This window comes from Paramisgurnus dabryanus, chromosome 18 (assembly GCF_030506205.2).
Source record: "Paramisgurnus dabryanus chromosome 18, PD_genome_1.1, whole genome shotgun sequence".
Classification (NCBI taxonomy): Eukaryota; Metazoa; Chordata; class Actinopteri; order Cypriniformes; family Cobitidae; genus Paramisgurnus; species Paramisgurnus dabryanus.
The window spans coordinates 10,168,029-10,186,999 of NC_133354.1; the positions used below are offsets into that span (position 1 = coordinate 10,168,029).

An 18,971-nucleotide genomic window follows, 5' to 3' on the forward strand; every position below is an offset into this window, starting at 1 on the left:
CTGTCTGTCTAACTGTCTGTCTGTTTGTATGTCTGTCTATTATTGATAAATAAAAATGTCTGTCTCTCTGTCTGTCTATTATTGATAAATAAAAATGTAAATATCAATGTAACCACCTGTCTGTCTGTCTGTCTGTCTCTCTGTCTGCCTGTGTCTCTGTCTGTCTGTATTTTATTGATAAATAAAAATATATATATCAATGTAACCCTCCTGTTTGTCTGTCTGTCTGTCTGTCTGTCATGATACATTAAAAATGTAAATATCAATGTAACCATCTGTCTGTCTCTCTATTTGTCTGTAATTGATCAATAAAATGTACATATTAATTTAACCATCTGTCTATCTGTCTGCTTTGTCTGTCTGTCTATGATTGAAAAATAAAAATGTAAATATAGATCTAACCACCTGTCTCTCTATCTGTCATTGATACATAAAAACTTAAATATCAATGTATCCACCTGTCTGTCTGTCTGTCTGTCTTTCTGTCTGTCTGTCTGTTATTGATACAGTAAAATTTAAATATCAATGGAACCACCTGCCTGTATTTTGTCTATCATTGATACATCAAATGTAAATATTAATCTAAACTCCCGTCTGTCTGTCTGTCTGTCATTAATACATAAAATGTAAATATTGATCTAAACTCCTGTCTATCTTTTTGTTTGTCAATTTTTGTTCATTTTCATTTATTCAGTCTGTAGACTGTATGCAGGCAGTCTGCTCAGAGCACATCTGTACCTGCAGTCTTTCTCCAGGGTTTTGGACTCATCGGTGCAGTGAAAGAACTTTCCCTTGAAAAGCTGTACGGCGATGACGGCAAAGATGAACATGAAAAGGATGTAAACGATGAGGATGTTCAGCACATTCTTCAAAGAGTTCACCACGCAGTCAAACACGGCCTGGGGATACACAAACAACACATCAGACCCCGGCAACCTTGCCGCCACACACACACATCTTCATTAAAATCCATCTGAGCCCAACAGATCGTCTTGTGTTACTACCATAAAGCTCTTGTGAAACCTTAATAGCTCTAAATCACACGATCACTTACAGTAAGATGTGAGGTAGGGGGTGTATGTCATCTCATTTTTCTGTCATTTCTGCTCATTTTTATGCCTTCAGGGTATCATTATTGGTTGAGCAATGTATATTTTCTCACCAATAATGTTAATGGGATCTTCACATGCAGAACCAACCTTACAATGACCCTTACATTTTGTGTGTGATATTATTATACTGTGAAGCAAACTGAAGATTTATTTATTACTCAATTACATCTGCTAACGCCACTCGTGACAAATCTTCGACCACGTAAAATAATGTATTTTTAAACATACAATTTGGCCATGTAATGAGAAAAATGTGTCTCTAAAACTAGTTGTGTCCTTGTCCTTGGGGGCATTTCATAGACTTCTATTGCTTTAATATACAATAAGTTAGCCTAACCCTAATTTTATGCATTTTTACAAATTAAAAAACTAATTTTGTCAGTTTTCGCTCACTTCTAAGAAAATTATAATTAAGTAGATAAACACGCACACACGCTCGCGCACACAGTAATTGCATACCCTGTACAAAAAAAATCTGCTATTGTGCAATATCTTTATAAAAAATAAATACTTTTTTTTGCAGTAAGCAGTCCATATAGCAGAAGATAGATGCACACAGTTTTTTTAATAAAAAAAGTTTTGTGGACATCTGATAATACAGAAAACCCCAGTATCAGTTTTATTTCATCCTCACCTAAAGCTGAATACACATTGAGCTCCTATGAACAATTAACTTCCACTTTGGTGAATATTATTATATAATCTTGCTCTCTCGAAACCCACCCGCAGGCTCTCTGCAGAGAAGAAATATTAAGGGTTAAATGAACCGGACATTACCTTGAGTTTGGGCAACCGTTTGATGGTCTTCAGGGGCCTCAGCACTCGAAGGACCCTCAGCGACTTTATGGTGTTAATATCCTTGCCTTTGGTCCCTCTGTGTGAAGAAAGCCATGAGTTAGAGATGTTTCTCAAAATCTAATAACTTTGGGGTCACACACACTTGATAGGGTTTGATGTCGTCTGGCAGCACATGCATATAGCATAAACTCAATTTAATATAAATTTAATGAGTTAATTACTTTCTCCAGCCCATCATGTAATTGTGAATTACATTAGCTAGAGGTTATAAGGTTAGTGGAATGCATGCCTTTGAAGCAAGGATATTTTACAGAAACATACCTACCTCGGAGGCTGACTATAAATATTTAATACTTCGGGGAAATAGCGCTCTACTACAGAAAACAATTCATTATATGAATGGTCTCATTGGGGGAAACCACTGTTGGCTGAGCCCTATTATGACAGCTTTCAAACAACAATTTAAACCATCCTGGTTGGATGTTTTCACCTTTTTTTTTGCGAACACTGAACCTCCTGGTTCTGTCTAAACAGGATACTTGAAGGACAGGTCATAGAGAGCCATAGCTTATCTATGTGATGAGTCTGCTTGCTTCTTCTCTCCCATGAGGTGTAGATAACACTGGCATGCAATGTCCATGCAATGTACATCAGTCTCACACACACCGCATAAACATGGTGGTGGATCTGTGCACACTAATGTAGTCAACTATACTCCCATACACTCTAAAAACTGCTGGGTTATTTTCAACCTAGGTCAAAAAGGAGTGAAGCCATGCAGCACGTTGGGTTGATTCAACCCAAAATGCTGGGTTGGTTTAACCAATTGTTGGGTCAAATATAAACATTTCCTCTGTTAATTTAACCCAACGGCTTGGTTTGTTCCTTTCTGAAGCAACGCTGGGTTAAAAATAACCCAGCAGTTTTTAGAGTGTAGATCTTAGAGGACATATTGGTCTCCATCCACCCATCACACAAGAGGTCCAGTCCTAAACTACACTGTAAAACCTAACAGTTAACTTAACTCAAACCATTTAAGTAAACAGGTTGCATTAGACCATTTTTAAAACAGTTTTAAAACACATAAATTTAAGTACAGTACTGTGAACTTGAGTCATGTGCAATTATGCACTTATATTTAAGTAGTGTGAACTTAAATATAAGTGCATAACTGCATATGACTCAATTTGTTTAAGTTCACAGTACTCAAATGTATGTGTTTTAAAACTAATGCAACCGGTTTACTTAAATGGTTTGAGTGGAGTTAACTTTTAGGTTTTACAGTGCAAGCGTATATAATAATAGGTCACATACTGTAATAAACCCTGATTCCTTGGCATGTTTCACTCTAAAACCCAAGAGCAACATTTGAAATTATGTTTTTTTGAAAAGAAAAAAACAGTTTTTTGCATTGTTCAACTATATTTTTTAAACAAATTAAATTTATAATCATGTAATACAAGAATGAAAATCATAATGACATATTTTGTTGTCAGCATAACTTGAATTCTCCTTGTCTGAACTATTGTAAGAGTTGTGTTTGTGTTCTTTGTTTAAGTCTTTTATTATGAAGTTTTGTGTTCCATAGTCGTGTCTCTTATTTTGAAAGTGTTCATTGTGATGGTTGTTTCTTGTTTCCTTTTCACTGATGTGTCATATTCTGCTTGGTTCCCTGTATGTATATAAGCCCCCTTGTGTAGCATTGTCTTTGTCTAGCTTTGTTTATATTATGTACGTGTTCTTTTTTCGAGTTCTTTTTTCGAGGGCACTTGATGCGAAGTTCGTCACAACATGCATGTAGCCCGTCATGTCTGTTGTTCGTAATTTCAAATATGTGTCCGGTGCGTTGAGTGAACCTATGCGCATTACATGTTTTGTCTAAATAAGTGGCTGCTGCAGACGCGTCTAAAGGGTTTATGATAAAAGAGACGCTCACGTTTGCCAGATACTCGCATAATCTCATGCGTAATCAGAGTTTACTGTTAAGGGAGTGTCTTTTTTTTGTGAACGTGAGCGTCTCCCATAAACGGTTTTGACGCATGTGCAGCAGCCACTTATTTTGACAAAACACATGATGCACATGGTCCACATGATGCAAAAAACACATATTGTAAAAACATAAGCAACACACATGACACCTCAGAAACGTATTTTGAATTTGCGCCCCTCGGAAGAGCAGTCACGAGCTGCCATTGGTACGCCATATAAAATGCATTTGGTTCTTAATAGCCCAAGTTGTTTTTTCCATTACAGTAATAATGAGAATTAAGAGGGACAATGAGAACATTAGGGGGTGTTAAATTTCATGAAAAGGTCACAATGCAGAAAGTCGCAACAATTTAGAGCATCAGTCTGTTAATGCAAACATAGTTTTTGGGATTTTCACCAAAAAAAGTTGGAACTATTTGCTTTCCAGAAGCCTTTAAAATACACAGACAGCAAAACAGCCATCTGCTGTTTTTAGTGCTGAGCCACATGGGCTGCGTAACAAAGTCAACTTCTCCAGACAAGCGCATTACAGAACGTCTGCTGATGTTTACATGATGCCTTTGCCAAATGACACCAAAAAAACAGCTGGATACACACAAGCTTCATTCTCTAAACAGCATAAAATCTTCAGCATTTATAGATGTTTTGTATTGTTTTTTTATGCATCATTTTAAATATAATAAGCGATTCCCAGGGAACACACATACTCATAAAAATGTTTACCTCGTAAGTCATTTTGCGAAAAATTTTTGCTATCATGTGACCTTGAGCATACAGGGTGGATGAAGAACTGTCCTCTAGACAACAGTACGAGTAGTAGTTTCTATAATTTTGCAAAGGTCAGAGGTCATGTCATTGGGTAAAAGTGTGTCCATCACACCTCTACAAAGTCTGAACTAAGGGGGGGGGCTGAAGGAGGGGGAGGTATGTTTGGTGCGTTCAGTGGAAAGGTGGGGGTCGATATGTTTTCATAAATATTTAGACTGTCCCCACCTGGTCACGCTTTGCTGCGATCTGATGAAGAAACCATGCACATTTGCACAAACACAAAAACACACACATAATAAGCCACATCACCACACAGAATAAGCACTAAATGTAGATCAACACGAAAAGAGAATTAAATCCGGCTATTATAGAGCAGAAGAAAGCTTTCATTGAGCTGAAAGACATGACGGACCGCAAAAATAAAATTTAAAAGCATAGAAGCAACATTACAGAAACATTAAAAAAATGATGCAGTGAATATAGGTATATATCAGTTACAGTCTGCATATGATTTTACTGTAAAATAAATCATGTAGACACATCAAAACACTGCAGCAATAAGGCAATAAATCATTTCACATTGTGACAAAATCGCAGAACTAGAAACGTACAGCTGCAGACACACACACACACACAAGCATACACATAAAAATACATTAATATGGCTAGAGATTCATGCAGTCTTTGATAATAGATGTGGATTGTTACAATGGGTATTGTAAAAGATAAATTTCTTTAGTGCACTCTGTGTAAACACCTCACATCCAGGCAATATTATAACAGTATAACAAAATCAATGACTAGTGACTCTCTTATCAATCACACACACACACACACACACACACACACACACACACACACACAAATAGGCTTGTAAACCGAGTACAGGTAAAAACAAATGCGTACCCCATTAAGCTCCTGATAGCGATGCAAGCGAGAAGAAATGATAGGACAGATAGAGGAAGCGAGAAAGAGACAGAGATAAAAGAGGAAAACTACATGAGAAACATTAAGACCCACAGGACCAGAAACACAAGCGCATCAACTACTGAAAGACAGAAGAGGAGAAAAGAGATTACAGCACAGGTTTAAAACACAAGCAGAAGAGAATAATAGAGAACAGAACATGCCATGAGATAAAGTTACAATCAATGAGTAAAAAAAACCTTTGATGTCCCACAGGTTGTTTTTTATCCAATCAGCTTGCAAGTTTTATAATAGGGAAGTCACGGAATATGTTTATTATGGATTATTTGGCCACAATACGCTAAAACCGGTTAAAATATTACATATTTATTTTTATATATATATATATATATATATATATATATATATATATATATATATATATATATATATATATATATATATATATATATATATATATATATATATATATATACATATATATATATTTAAAAATAAATATGTAATATTTTAACCGGTTTTAGCGTATTGTGGCCAAATAATCCATAATAAACATATTCATATATATATAACATATATTTTTACCGCTTTTAACATATAGGGCCCTATTTTAACGATCTGAAACGCAAGTGCGAAGCGCAATGCACAAGTGACTTTGTGGACGGATCTTGGGCGCTGTTGCTATTTTCCCTCGGGAGAAAGAACTCTTGCGTCAGGCGCAAATCAATAAGGGGTTTGTCTGAAGTAGGTTCATTATTCATAGGTGTGGTTTGGGCGTTACGTCAAATAAACCAATCAGAACGTCATCCAACATTCCCTTTAAACGCAAGGGCGCAAGTTCCATGGCGGGTTGCTATTATTATGACGGATTTACCAGGTGCACGCCAGGAGCGGTTCACAGCCGAGGAGACCGACGTTCTTGTAAGAGCAGTCAAAGACAGAGAAGTTGTTTTAGTATGGGGATAGGAGAAACCCACCCAAATCAGTGTAGGTTAAACAGGCGTGAGGGGAAATAGCCACAATTGTCTCATCAGCTGGCATCCCCATCGTTGTGCCAAGCGCTACAATGATGTCAGGAGACGGGGGAATCCCAAGCTTGCCAGCATAAATCGGGCACGCCGTGTAATGGGAGGTGGATCTGCCTCTACACAGCTCCTGACGCCAGCAGAGGACATCGCTGTGTCCACCCTCACCGCTGAAAGGGTTTGGGGGCTTTGAAATTGGACCCAAGAAACGCAAGCAAGGTCCAACCCCAAAGCATACTTACAAATCAAGTTTATATACATTAAGGTTTCTTATGAAAACATTTTAATTATTATTTACATAAAATAAACGTAATACAGCCACACAACAAACTAATATTTTAATCGTTATTTGAATGAGAATTTTTTAACGCAGCCACACAATAAATAAAAACTATCACCACAATGCTCACCACTATGATTCCCCTTATCTCATGTGTTAATATTTTTTATTGTAACAATTTATGATTTGCAAAAATAACTGTTGCATCTGTGTAGATTAGATAAGCAAAGTGTGTGCACGTTGTGCACGCTATACATTATGGTCAAGCATGCGCCCTTAAAATAGCATAATGAACCATGCGCAACTCGCCACTGACTTTAGACTAGTTTTTTTTGGTCAGTGGTGCAATTGTTTTTTGAAACTGCAAAATAGCATCAGGGATGGTTTGCGGTGCAACACGCCTCCTTTTTTACGCTGAACCGCCCAGGGAGCGCAAGTTAATTCCCTAGTTTGCCAACGTGCGTCTGTGGAGGGAAAAACCCGCTGTGCGCCGGTGCAAAATACGAATGATACATGCGTCACTGACAAAGTCAATTGCGCTGGGTGCAAGATAGGGCCCATAGTGACCAAATAATGCATAATTATTTTGTCACAATAATTAGGGGTGGCCCGGTACGGTATTCGGTATTGATATTAGGACGATATTGCCGAAAATGGACAGATTGAATATTGTAGAAGTCAGAGAGTAAATTCTGATCCAATACCAACACAGACCTTGTCATGGAAACTTGACATACCGTACATTGATATTTGTTAATATCAGTATAAATGTGTTAATATCAATATAAATATTGATATATTTAGTAAACTATTGTGAAAACTGGTTTTAAACAGTATATTTTCTCCACAGGAGCAGAAGCGTTTTTAAAGAAAGACACATTTAAATATATTGTTTTGCCTCCAGCAAAAACACAGGTGCCAGTCAGAGCTGGTGGAGGATTTCTGCACTTGAAAACAAAACACATACTGAACAGCTGCTCTCAAAAGCACAGCGTTTTTCCCATCAGCCCCTTTTCAGCTATTTTAAAGTACCCGAGGGTCTTTCTGTCAACTGCTGAGGTGGAGAGAGACAGTTAAGCATCTGCATATGACGACTAAGAGGACTGATTCACACTTCATAACTAGACCTTGCATTTATCAGATGGAGCGCATGCACACACAAACACATTCAAACCAACCATGTGCGCATAAAGGTTTTTACAGTACATTGTGATACTGGGCTGCTCTGTGTGATTGTCACTGCAATGCTCTGTGGTTACTAAGGTGCTCCAAGTTGCTGTATAATGCATTTCTTTTGCTATGAGGTTTTAAAGGTCACGTTCTTTCTGATTCCATTTTTTAAACCCTAGTTAGTATGTAATGTTGCTATAATAGCATAAATAAAACCTGTAAAATGATAAAGATCTAAGTTCACTGCAACGGCCGGTTTGGACTACAGCCCTCTACTTCCTATGTTTTTTTTTTGGCAAACTACTAAAAAACATCGCCTATCTGTACAGATACAGTTGAGTAGTGCTATTACTGTGTCATTCCAGTTTCATCTCATTTAGGAAATATGAAACATGTCATTATTGCAGGTGTGGGCCCTGCTTAGGATCTCATTAAGATCTAACAGCAGATGCATACATACTAAACTGATCAGTTCTCAAAAAAAAAAAAAAAAAATGCACAGACACCACACATCCCCTTATCACAGGAGTCCATCTCACACTAAACAGCACACAGTCACATCCTATTTTCTTCATTTTCAACTGAATGCTCTCTTAATGGATCTGAACTGACAGTCAAGACTTGGTCTGCTTTGACTGAACTACAAAAAAAGATATAAACGGACACTCACGAGCAGGCGAAAGCCACCAGGGCGCCGCTGACTACAATGAAGTCCAGTATGTTCCACAGATCCCTGAAGTAAGAGCCAGGGTGCAACAGCAGTCCAAGATCGATCATCTACAACAAAGAAAATAAACAAGTATACTGTACTGTATATTAAATTATTGACACTAAATAGGGCAAAACTATACAATTGTTATAAAAGTAATCCACCTCATTTAAGATTATGGAATATGCATGTAGAAATGGGGCTTATGCAGATTGCTATTGAGTGTAAATCCATCTTAAGACTCATTTACATAGTGGAAAGGTTTTTTTTACCTTTATAACCATTTCAAAAGTAAACACACCAGTGAAGACATAGTCCAAATATTTCAGCACCTGATGGAAAAGCAAACCATTTGAGTATTAGGAATGTAAGCACATACTGTTTTATTCTGCATGGGCATAAATTTTATCTGACAGTCGAGGGGGAAAAAATTGTACAATATCTTAAATTTTTGGGAGGTGCACAAGTAATACAAAATTACGGAAGAGGATTAGGGCCACTGGTGAAAAAAAATATTTGAATTCTGACTTTAATCTCAGAATTCTGAGTTTAAAGTCAGAATTCTGAGATTAAAGTCAGAATTCTGAGATTAAAGTCAGAATTCTGAGAATAAAGTCAGAATTCAAATATTTTTTTCACCAGTGGCCCTAATCCTCTTCCGTACAAAGTCATTTATTTATTGCAATGTTTTTAAAGCTGTTTACAATCAAGCCATCAATTAAACTTAAAGGGGCGGTTTCCCGGACTAGGATTAGCTTAATCCAGGACTAGGCCTTAGTTTAATTAGGAAATATAACTAGTTTTAACAAACATGCCTTACTAAAAACATTACCTGTGTGCATTTTGAGGTAAAACAAAGGGCACTGATGTATTTTAAGATATGTCAGTGCAAGATATTTTCAGTTTGGAGAGCTCTTAAAAGTGTTTAAGTCTAGGACTAGTCTAATCCCTGTCCGGGAAACCGCCCCAAAATGTAACTTTAAACATAATGACTGTTAGCTAGTGATTTAATCGATAACATAGCAGACTCATGAAAAAAATAGATAAAAATATTTTTTATTAACTCTTTCCATGCCGAAATTGTGTCTGGCTGAATTCCAAACTGGAAGTGATAATCCCTATGTCCTATATCCCTATATCCTTTTTCAAAAAGAGAAGAGAGACACAAAAGTAAAGCTGAATATTTTCCCTCTTTTATTTTTCATACATGAACAGCAAATAAGTCTGTCTGACAAGTCGATCATGCTTAATGAATCAGCCAGTCGAACGAAAGAAAAAACAGTGGCGCATGGGATTGCCTATAAGGATAATGTAATGCCAATGTGGGGTGAATGACAGTTCAGACAAGGGCTGCCATATTGCCCTCGAAGACTGTTCTTCAGTTATGTAAACAGTGATTTTATAACACCGCCTTGCAGTGATAGACGATGAAAATAATCAATGACATGTTAGCTGGAGTAATAAAGATAAACATTAAAAACTTTTTTTATAAAACCAAAAGGATCAAGGGTTACAGAACAGTGTGTGTATGTCTTACATTGTTGCGGGGGGCATTGGCCTGCACAGGGTCTTCAGCTGCAAGTGCGATGCTGCTCATGGTGATGACTGTGAGAATACACATCTCAAAGTATCGCAAGTTCACCACATAATGACACAGCCGTCGAACACTACAAAGGGAACATGATAACATTAAACTGTAAAGTGCGTACAATAAACAAAATATCCGTTTAGAAGAATTCAAGCAACATACAGTATTGGATATAAAACTTATAATAGTTATTTTCTACAAACCGACTTACGGGTTTGATGGACCAAACACAAACATGGAGCTGTACGGCAGGATGTGTTTAGGAGCGTTTTGATCTAGCTCCTCAAGATCTTTCTTTTCTTCATTCAGAAGTTGGCTGTCACCATCAATGTTGTTCACTGTCAAAGAGATGATAATTACAGCAAAGACATGCAGGAAAGGCACGTGTCAAAGAAACAGTCAATGCGGCCGGCTTATTTTTCATCTTTCAGAATGATTTTGCAGAATGTATATTTAATATACACAGACAGTTTCTTTCTGTGAAACATGAACGCTAATTTAGATTATTTTGTATATCCAGGTTGCTATTTTTCTTTTAAGGTGTATAAATAATATTTTTTTTTATAGCTTGTAAGCCATTTTTATGGAAATGGACACTCAATTAGACCAGGGGTTTTTAAACTGGGGTCCAAGGCCCCCCAGGGTGCCTTCAGGAGGTTCTACAGGGGTCTCCAATCTTTTGGAAAAAATTGATTAAAAAAAAATCTGGAAGGCTACTTTTTTGATATAGTCTACTCAAAACTTTTTTATTTTACTTGGTGATTTTATTTTATTTTACTTGTTGATATGTTTTAGTATTGTTTAAATGTTAATATACATAAACCAAGCCAAGCTAATATAAAAAATATCTGTTAATATGTACCTTGGATGTCATAAGGGAGCTTGTTCCATAAAAAAGGGGCAGCGTAACTAAACGTTGTAACACTCTTAGGGGCTAATCACACTAACCGCGCTTTAAACGCTTCGAAACGCAAGGCGCGACACACTGCCTTTTTTTAAAAAAGAGCAGTGCGACGCAGCTTTTTATATAGCTAACCAACCACCGAGTCAGCTGTCTTGTCAATCAAATATTGAAGCGTGTGCGCTTTTTTGTTGTTAACAGTCATATTAAAAAGAAAAACGCTAGCTGCTGGCTTATTTAAAAAACGCAGAGTTTCCATTGGAAACAATTGAAAACATGCGCCGGCCGCAGGCGTAAAAGCTTTGGTGTGTCCAGCCCCTTAGAAAGGATGTGTTAATTTTTTACACATCTTTGTGCGTTAAGCTTTTAACACATTATGTGTAATTTTAACACATTATGTGTCATTTTGTGTTGATTTTGTGTTACAGTATAACACAAGTTGTGTTAAAAGTAATACTAAATGTGTTGTTTCAATAATAACACAGAGATGGGTGAATTCTGGGACAACGCATTCAGTGTGTTGTCCCAAAATTAACACTAATGTGTTCTTTTTAACACATTCGTTCTAAGAGTGTAGTTTGTGAGAAAAAGTATACATTTTTTAGATGGCCATAAAAACATACTATACTGTATTACTACTATAAATACTATACTATACTACATACTATGCTATGCTATGCTATGCTACACTTAAACTAGTCAGGTGTTAGACTCCTTTTAATTTCCACACTCGCCTTACATTTTAATTTTTTTACCTTCAATTGTAAATATTTTAGTTTTAAATAATACTTAATGGTTATTTAGTTTTACAAATGTTATTTCACTGCAAGCTGTACAGTTAACTGTGTATAAGTAAAAATATTGAATCAACACTACACTACACTACTTCTACAAACTGTACTCTATTAATAATTACTTAACTCTTTAATGACTGAATCTTGTTTACATTATAACATTCGTGCACACTATTTTAAAATGATGTATTTATAATTATATATAATTTTATTTGAAAATGATAATAAACACTGACTGGGAATGATGGTGGTCTCTCCTGGTGGAGCAGTTATAGTAACAGGAATGTTGACTCCGGTTAGACAGGCTCTGGTGCTGTTTTTTAGATTATCTTTGTCTTCTGGCTTCTCTTCAGTTGGAGACTGCATGGGGCTGGTGGCTAAACTGCTGTCTCCTGTTTCTGTTGGTCTACCCCTGTTAAAGCAAAAAATAAATAAATGTGAACAAAACATATACAACAACACAATTACATAAAATACACATCTCAAAGTAATGCAATAACTGCAATAAATTAAATGCCATAATTTAGTGTAGTTATTTCACTCTTTGAGTAGTACATTTCAAGATCTCACCTTTGTCCTCTTCCTCCTTTCTCCCTAAATTCCTCTCCATCTAGCGTGGACTGAGCTTTCATGCGTGGTCGATGTCTCCTTCTGTCTCCATTACTTACTTCCCCCTCTCTGTGACCTCGTACCCTGCTCTCGCCCCTGCTCCCGTTACCAACCGTACCATTGCCATTCCCATTAGACCGCCTCGCGTGGTGGTGTCTATTTTCTCTCTCTTCCACCTCCCTGCCCTCCTCTGGAGATCCAGGTGCACGGTAGTACCTATGTCCTCCATCCTGACTGGCCGTGCGCTCCAGGCACCCATGGTGGTCTCGGTTCCGGCTGTGGTGCCTGTGGTGTCGCCCCTCTCCCGTATCTCCGTTTTCTCCTCGACATCGGTGGTGTTTCCTCTGGTGGGCGGAGGAGGTTTGTAACTCTGGGGTCGGGGGTTTAGGGTTTTCTGTGGTGCCTTCTCGATTGTCCACTACTAGCGGGCGATCGTGGTGAGTCTTCATGTCAGGTCGCAAGTGCAGGGCCGTAGACACGCGCAGACGCTCTTCGGGCTCCAATTCGTTGTAGAGGGCCTCGCTGCTGCTAAGTACGTTTTGTCTGCGCAGCTGATTGGTTCGCTGCTCCCATATGGACATCTTCTGAAGGGACCTTTGCTGTTCTTTACTGAGTAGGAGGGGAGAACGTTCACTTGAATTACACATATATGCTGTGTCTTACCCACATCTATGAACCTACCACTGCTTGTTAATCAAATGACATTTAATTAATTAAATGACATCGGATATTCACTCACCTAAAGGATTATTAGGAACACTTGTTCAATTTCTCATTAATGCAATTATCTAATCAACCAATCACATGGCAGTTGCTTCAATGCATTTAGGGGTGTGGTCCTGGTCAAGACAATCTCCTGAACTCCAAAAATGAATGCCAGAATGGGAAAGAAAAGTGATTTAAGCAATTTTGAGCGTGGCATGGTTGTTGCTGCCAGACGGGCCGGTCTGAGTTTTTCACAATCTGCTCAGTTACCTGGATTTTCGCGCACAACCTTTTCTAGGGTTTACAAAGAATGGTGTGATAAGGAAAAAACATTCAGTATGCGATATTCCTATGGGCGAAAATGCTAGATGCTAGAGGTCAGAGGATAACTGATTCAAGCTGATAGAAGAGCAACTTTGACTGAAATAACCACTTGTTACAACCGAGGTATGCAGCAAAGCATTTGTGAAGCCACAACACGCACAACCTTGAGGCGGATGGGCTACAACAGCAGAAGACCCCACCGGTTTCCACTCATTTTCACTGCAAATAGGAAAAAAAGGCTACAATTTGCGCAAGCTCACCAAAATGATGAGTCTCGATTTCTGTTGAGACATTCAGATGGTAGAGTCAGAATTTGGCGTAAACAGAATGAGAACATGGATCCATCATGCCTTGTTACTACTGTGCAGGCTGGTGGTGGTGTGTAATGGTGTGCAGGATGTTTTCTTGGCACACTTTAGGCCCCTTAGTGCCAATTGGGCATCCTTTAAAGCCACGGTCAACCTGAGCATTGTTTCTGACATGTTCATCCCTTTGTGACCACCATGTACCCATCCTCTGATGGCTACTCCCAGCAGGATAATGCACCATGTCATAAAGCACGAATCATTTCAAATTGGTTTCTTCAACATGACAATGAGTTCACTGTACTAAAATGGCCCCCACAGTTACCAGATCTCAACCCAGAATAGAGCATCTTTGGGATATGGTGGAACGGGAGCTTCGTGCCCTGGATGTGCATCCCACAAATCTCCATCAACTGCAAGATGCTATCATATCAATATGGACCAACATTTCTAAAGAATGCTTTCAGCACCTTGTTGAATCAATGCCACGTAGGCAGTTCTGAAGGCGAAAGGGGGTCAAACACAGTATTAGTATGGTGTTCCTAATAATCCTTTAGGTGAGTGTATAGTATAGTCGGCTATGTAACAGATTAAAAAAGGGAAAGAAAAGAAAATAATGCAATTTCAAAAAAGCCAATTGGAACAGTGGTTGGTTGGCATAGATGTTTTATTTGTACATGGCATGCCCCCTAGGATTCATGCATCTCATTTAGATGTTACTTACGTCCAAATGATGTTCCATTGTTAGAATGAGATTATCGAGAGGCTAAAGGCTCTCAGAAGTGCTAATGATGTACTAACAAACTGTGCTAATAATAACAAAAAACTAAAGATGTGATAACAATTATAAAATTAACATCCTGAGCCATGTCACTATACCTCACAAAGCGACGACACGGAGTGTAGACATAACTCCTATGAGACACATTCAGGGTCGCACAATACAAAAACGACAGACATGTAAAAGACAAACAAACACTGTATATGAACAGGAGTTTAGAGAGAGGAAAAACACAAGAAGTGTGAAAGACACATAACAGACGACAAAGACACACGTGTGTATTCAACATTTAAATGACACACAAACAACATGAAGATTTTGGTTTGAATAGAATTTCAATGCACACAAATCCATGCATTACAAAATAGGTTCGTTCAAACGCTGCAGCTTGCAGACAGCACACCCAGGCTGCTCTGTTTAGTTTGGCCTTCATTCATATTGGAAAACGTCTTCACTATCAAAGGATAAAAAAAATCAAAGTGCCCTTTGAAAGGCTTCACATATATAATACATCTATCTAAGGGTGGGAGATGGTACTGTAGAATAACAAGCTCAATGTGTGCTTACAAATACAGTACTATACAGTATGTGCTTACTAATAAGTTATAGTAATTTCTGCTCTTACCAGGACATACCTGTCAACATTGGGATTTGAAAATAAAGGACATTTCCCAAACGCAACATTACCAAACACCAAAATGTGCGCGTTTGTGTACACAAGGAGTGGCACGCTGAGTTTAATGTAGTGTGCACTGCATTTTTACTTTGCGTATGGCTCTGCATTCTTGGGGTGCTGTTCTTTTCTTCGACCGCTATTCTTCTTGTTTTATTGGCGCCTGTGTGTCGTTTAACAGGGTTCCCACACCTTAGTTAACTTCAAATTCAAGGACCTTTTAAGAACTTTCCACTTTTTCCAATACCCTTAAATTCAAGGACTAAATGTGGGGACACATTTCAAGTGAGAGCAAGGTTACATCGTGTTACCTTTAAGGATACATTGTTACAGTTCCCTTTCGAGGGAACTCGCGCTGCGTCACTGCGGTGACACTTTGGGGACAACCTCCAAGGGTAAGTGCGTCTGAATGTGTATATCAAATTCAACCAATGGTGAGGCTTAACGACAAAGAAAGGGTGACGCGGGAGCCAGGAAGTATATCGCTATCTAAAATATTGCCAAAGACGGCGTTACAGGGACGTAGAAAGTATGGCAAGGGAAACACAGCGCCTCGTTCCCTACTCAGGAACAACAGTTACATACGTAACCCGAGACGTTTTCATTTGTCAAACACAACTATGCAAAAAAGAATTTTGATATGAATCAACATTCGCATACAGAAGATATAAACATTTAAAGCGAACAGTTTAGCAGGTGTGCTTAAAAAGTCTACAATTTTTATATTATCATATACTACACAGGGAATAATATGGTTTTTTTTCCAGAAAACTTCTTGCATCAAATAGATTCAAGCACTTTCAATGACCTGTATCTACGCATGTATATTTTAAAAAACTTCCCAGGGCCTTGAATTTTTCCCCCAGATTCACAAACTTTCAAGGATTTCAAGGACCTGTGGGAACCATGGTCTAAGTGAGATTTTACAGCTAATACTGCCGCTTGCTTTACCGCAGGCGAATGTAGCAAACATATTATTACATATATGCATTGGGGTCACGTTTTAATCCAAAGCAACTTACTGTACGTTCACACCACCATCATCTGGTTTCGCTGAGTTCGAACACAAGATTTTTTTATAGAAATAGTAGAAATATGGGAAAATATTTAAACGGGATGATAGCAGGATAGAATAATAAAAAAATGGGAGAATCCCAGGAAAACCGGAAGAGTTGACAGGTATGCCAGGACTAACTAACTTATACTGTACATTAACTACACTGCTTAGAAACCACCTGTCACACTTTAGTAACCACCAAAAACAGCTTAGCACCTGCTTAACATCATTCTAACAAATATTAAAATTATATACGGACCAAATAACACTCAGACTTCAAGGTTGTTTCTAAATATAAGACAAAATTTTGTAAAAGCCACTAAGTTTAACATCATAAGGTTTCCTTTTTTTGGCGCTCTCTCTTTCCAAGAGCATTAATATGAAAGAAAAACCCTACTAATACTCATACTAACACCAGACGGTTACACATGCACAGCTTTAATAAAATAAAGAGCTGCTGATAATGGCCAAAATGCCAGTGCTGAAAAAATTGACTCTGTATAAAAGCATCTACCACTGATAGTGATGCTATAACTCCCCCAAAATCAATGAAACTAGTCACGATCCAAAAGACAGGGAGAGAACAATGAGAAGATAAAACCAACGAGGAGAGGAAAGGAGGAGGAGGACAGGAGGAGGAGAGGAGAAGAGAAGGAGATATTGAGAGCAGAACTCACAGTGAATGAACGCTGCAGACTGAAGATCTACGAGAGATTGCATCTCGATTTTGCTTTACAAAACTGCACATGCGAAACAAGAACAAAACAAACGCATGAGACACACGCCAACAAAACTCTGCCGAGAGAGCAGATGGCAGACAGGTGACTTTTACGCTGTCTGTGCACCTGGACTCCATGTGTTTCAAATACAAGACAAACATTGGTAACACTTTAGTAAAAGACACAATAAACAGACTTGTGATGTGAAATGATTGTTAACAAATGGTACAGTTTGAAATTCTGACCCTTCACTTCGGTATCACCAAAAAAATTGAAGAGCTCAGATTCAAAAGCCACTAAACATCACATCCAACAAAAATAAGATTGTGATATTGACCGAATGCTCTTGGCACATATTATGTGTTTATCAAATAGTTAAAATCCACTTAATCCCGGCCTCGGGCCATTCAGAAATACCAGTTTGCTGACAGAAATAATTAAACAGCACAACTATTTTTCAGCAAAGTCCTCTAAGTGCAGGGAAGAAGTGTGCCAATATCTTAAGATAAAAAAATCCCAGGTGCCAAATTCACTCACACTGTGGCAATGTGTACATGGTCACCGGTTCTGTACACAGAGACCCCTGCATTAATTGCACCAGTTTTAACCTATGTAGTAAGCTTGACGCATAACGCATGAATCCCGACTGGAAAAATGCGTGGCATTTCGCGTATCGCCCGACTCTCTGTCCGTCGGCTGTTGCTCTGCTTGATAAGCGATGGGACGCTCACGGCTGAGCGCTGTCCTTGTTGCTGACAGCTGTGCTCGCTCTTCGGTGTTGGCGTTCACCTCGAATTATAACGCTACACTGTCAGAAAGCATCCAGAAGAATTTCATAAACGATGACACATGTCAAGGCGCATAAGTTTTTTTTTACCCAGTTAACTCATTCCCCGCCATTGATGAGTTATCTCGTCAATTAAGAGAAACATTTGCATGAAAAAACATGTTCCTGATGAGTTTTTATGGTAATCTGTAATACGACGATTATCCACTAGATGACGCTCTTACCAAATTTATAAAAAAACTGAAGCAAAAAATGATTTATTAATTTGACTCTCCGTGTATGTTTCGATAATCATTCTAATCTGATCCCTAGCAAAATTTCTTTACAAAAATGCAATTATTTTAGCTTTTTGCTAAAAAAAAAATATTTTTGAAGAAAAATAACCATATTTACGAGTTTATAAGCAGAGAAAAAAATATAGATAGGATGAAACGTTTTTTTATTATTTGTTTGAAACAGATGGTCTCTTCTTGCATTTAATATATTTGTATGTTTATATATTTTTAGAAAAATCTTTTCCTGGAAGGCATTTTGTGAAACTTTTGCAAAAATCACAAAAAACGGGCAACTTTTCAAAAAAAGGCTAGCGGGAAATGAGTTTAAAGAGGTTTACCGTATACAGTCTTAGGATATTGACCGAATTTTAGAGCCTTTGACCTTTATTCAGAAAGGACAGTGAAGAGTTACTGGATACTTATATAGATGGGGATTTTGCATGTACTTAGACGATTTTGCAGTAAAAGAAATGTATTAAATACTAATGAAATAACTGAATTGTTTGTGAAAATAAGGCATTTTAATTACTGACTAATAACATTTTCATTGCCATTAAAGTAAAAATTTCTGAACCCAATATTTTCAAGAAAACATGTTAGACGCACATAGAGGGTTTTGCATCGGAGCTCTTCACTTATTCATAAAAGCTAACAATTCACACATTAACAAACAAA

General features: G+C 37.8%; 1 protein-coding gene across 4 annotated transcripts in view; it reads right to left on the reverse strand.

The window, feature by feature from the left end:
- cacna1bb (calcium channel, voltage-dependent, N type, alpha 1B subunit, b) overlaps nt 1-18,971 on the reverse strand; it is a 170,526-nt gene that overhangs the window by 44,705 nt on the left and 106,850 nt on the right. For 3 of the 4 annotated variants that reach the window (XM_065244125.1, XM_065244122.1, XM_065244123.1), the window contains exons 18-26: nt 17,193-17,255; nt 12,632-13,279; nt 12,298-12,473; nt 10,578-10,704; nt 10,316-10,445; nt 9,051-9,110; nt 8,740-8,846; nt 1,890-1,986; nt 739-899 (exon numbers count right to left, since the gene is read on the reverse strand). In XM_065244125.1, the coding sequence (XP_065100197.1) occupies nt 739-899; nt 1,890-1,986; nt 8,740-8,846; nt 9,051-9,110; nt 10,316-10,445; nt 10,578-10,704; nt 12,298-12,473; nt 12,632-13,279; nt 17,193-17,255 (1,569 nt within the window). The remainder of the gene's footprint in view (nt 1-738; nt 900-1,889; nt 1,987-8,739; nt 8,847-9,050; nt 9,111-10,315; nt 10,446-10,577; nt 10,705-12,297; nt 12,474-12,631; nt 13,280-17,192; nt 17,256-18,971) is intronic. The other variant, XM_065244126.1, reaches the window with a different exon arrangement.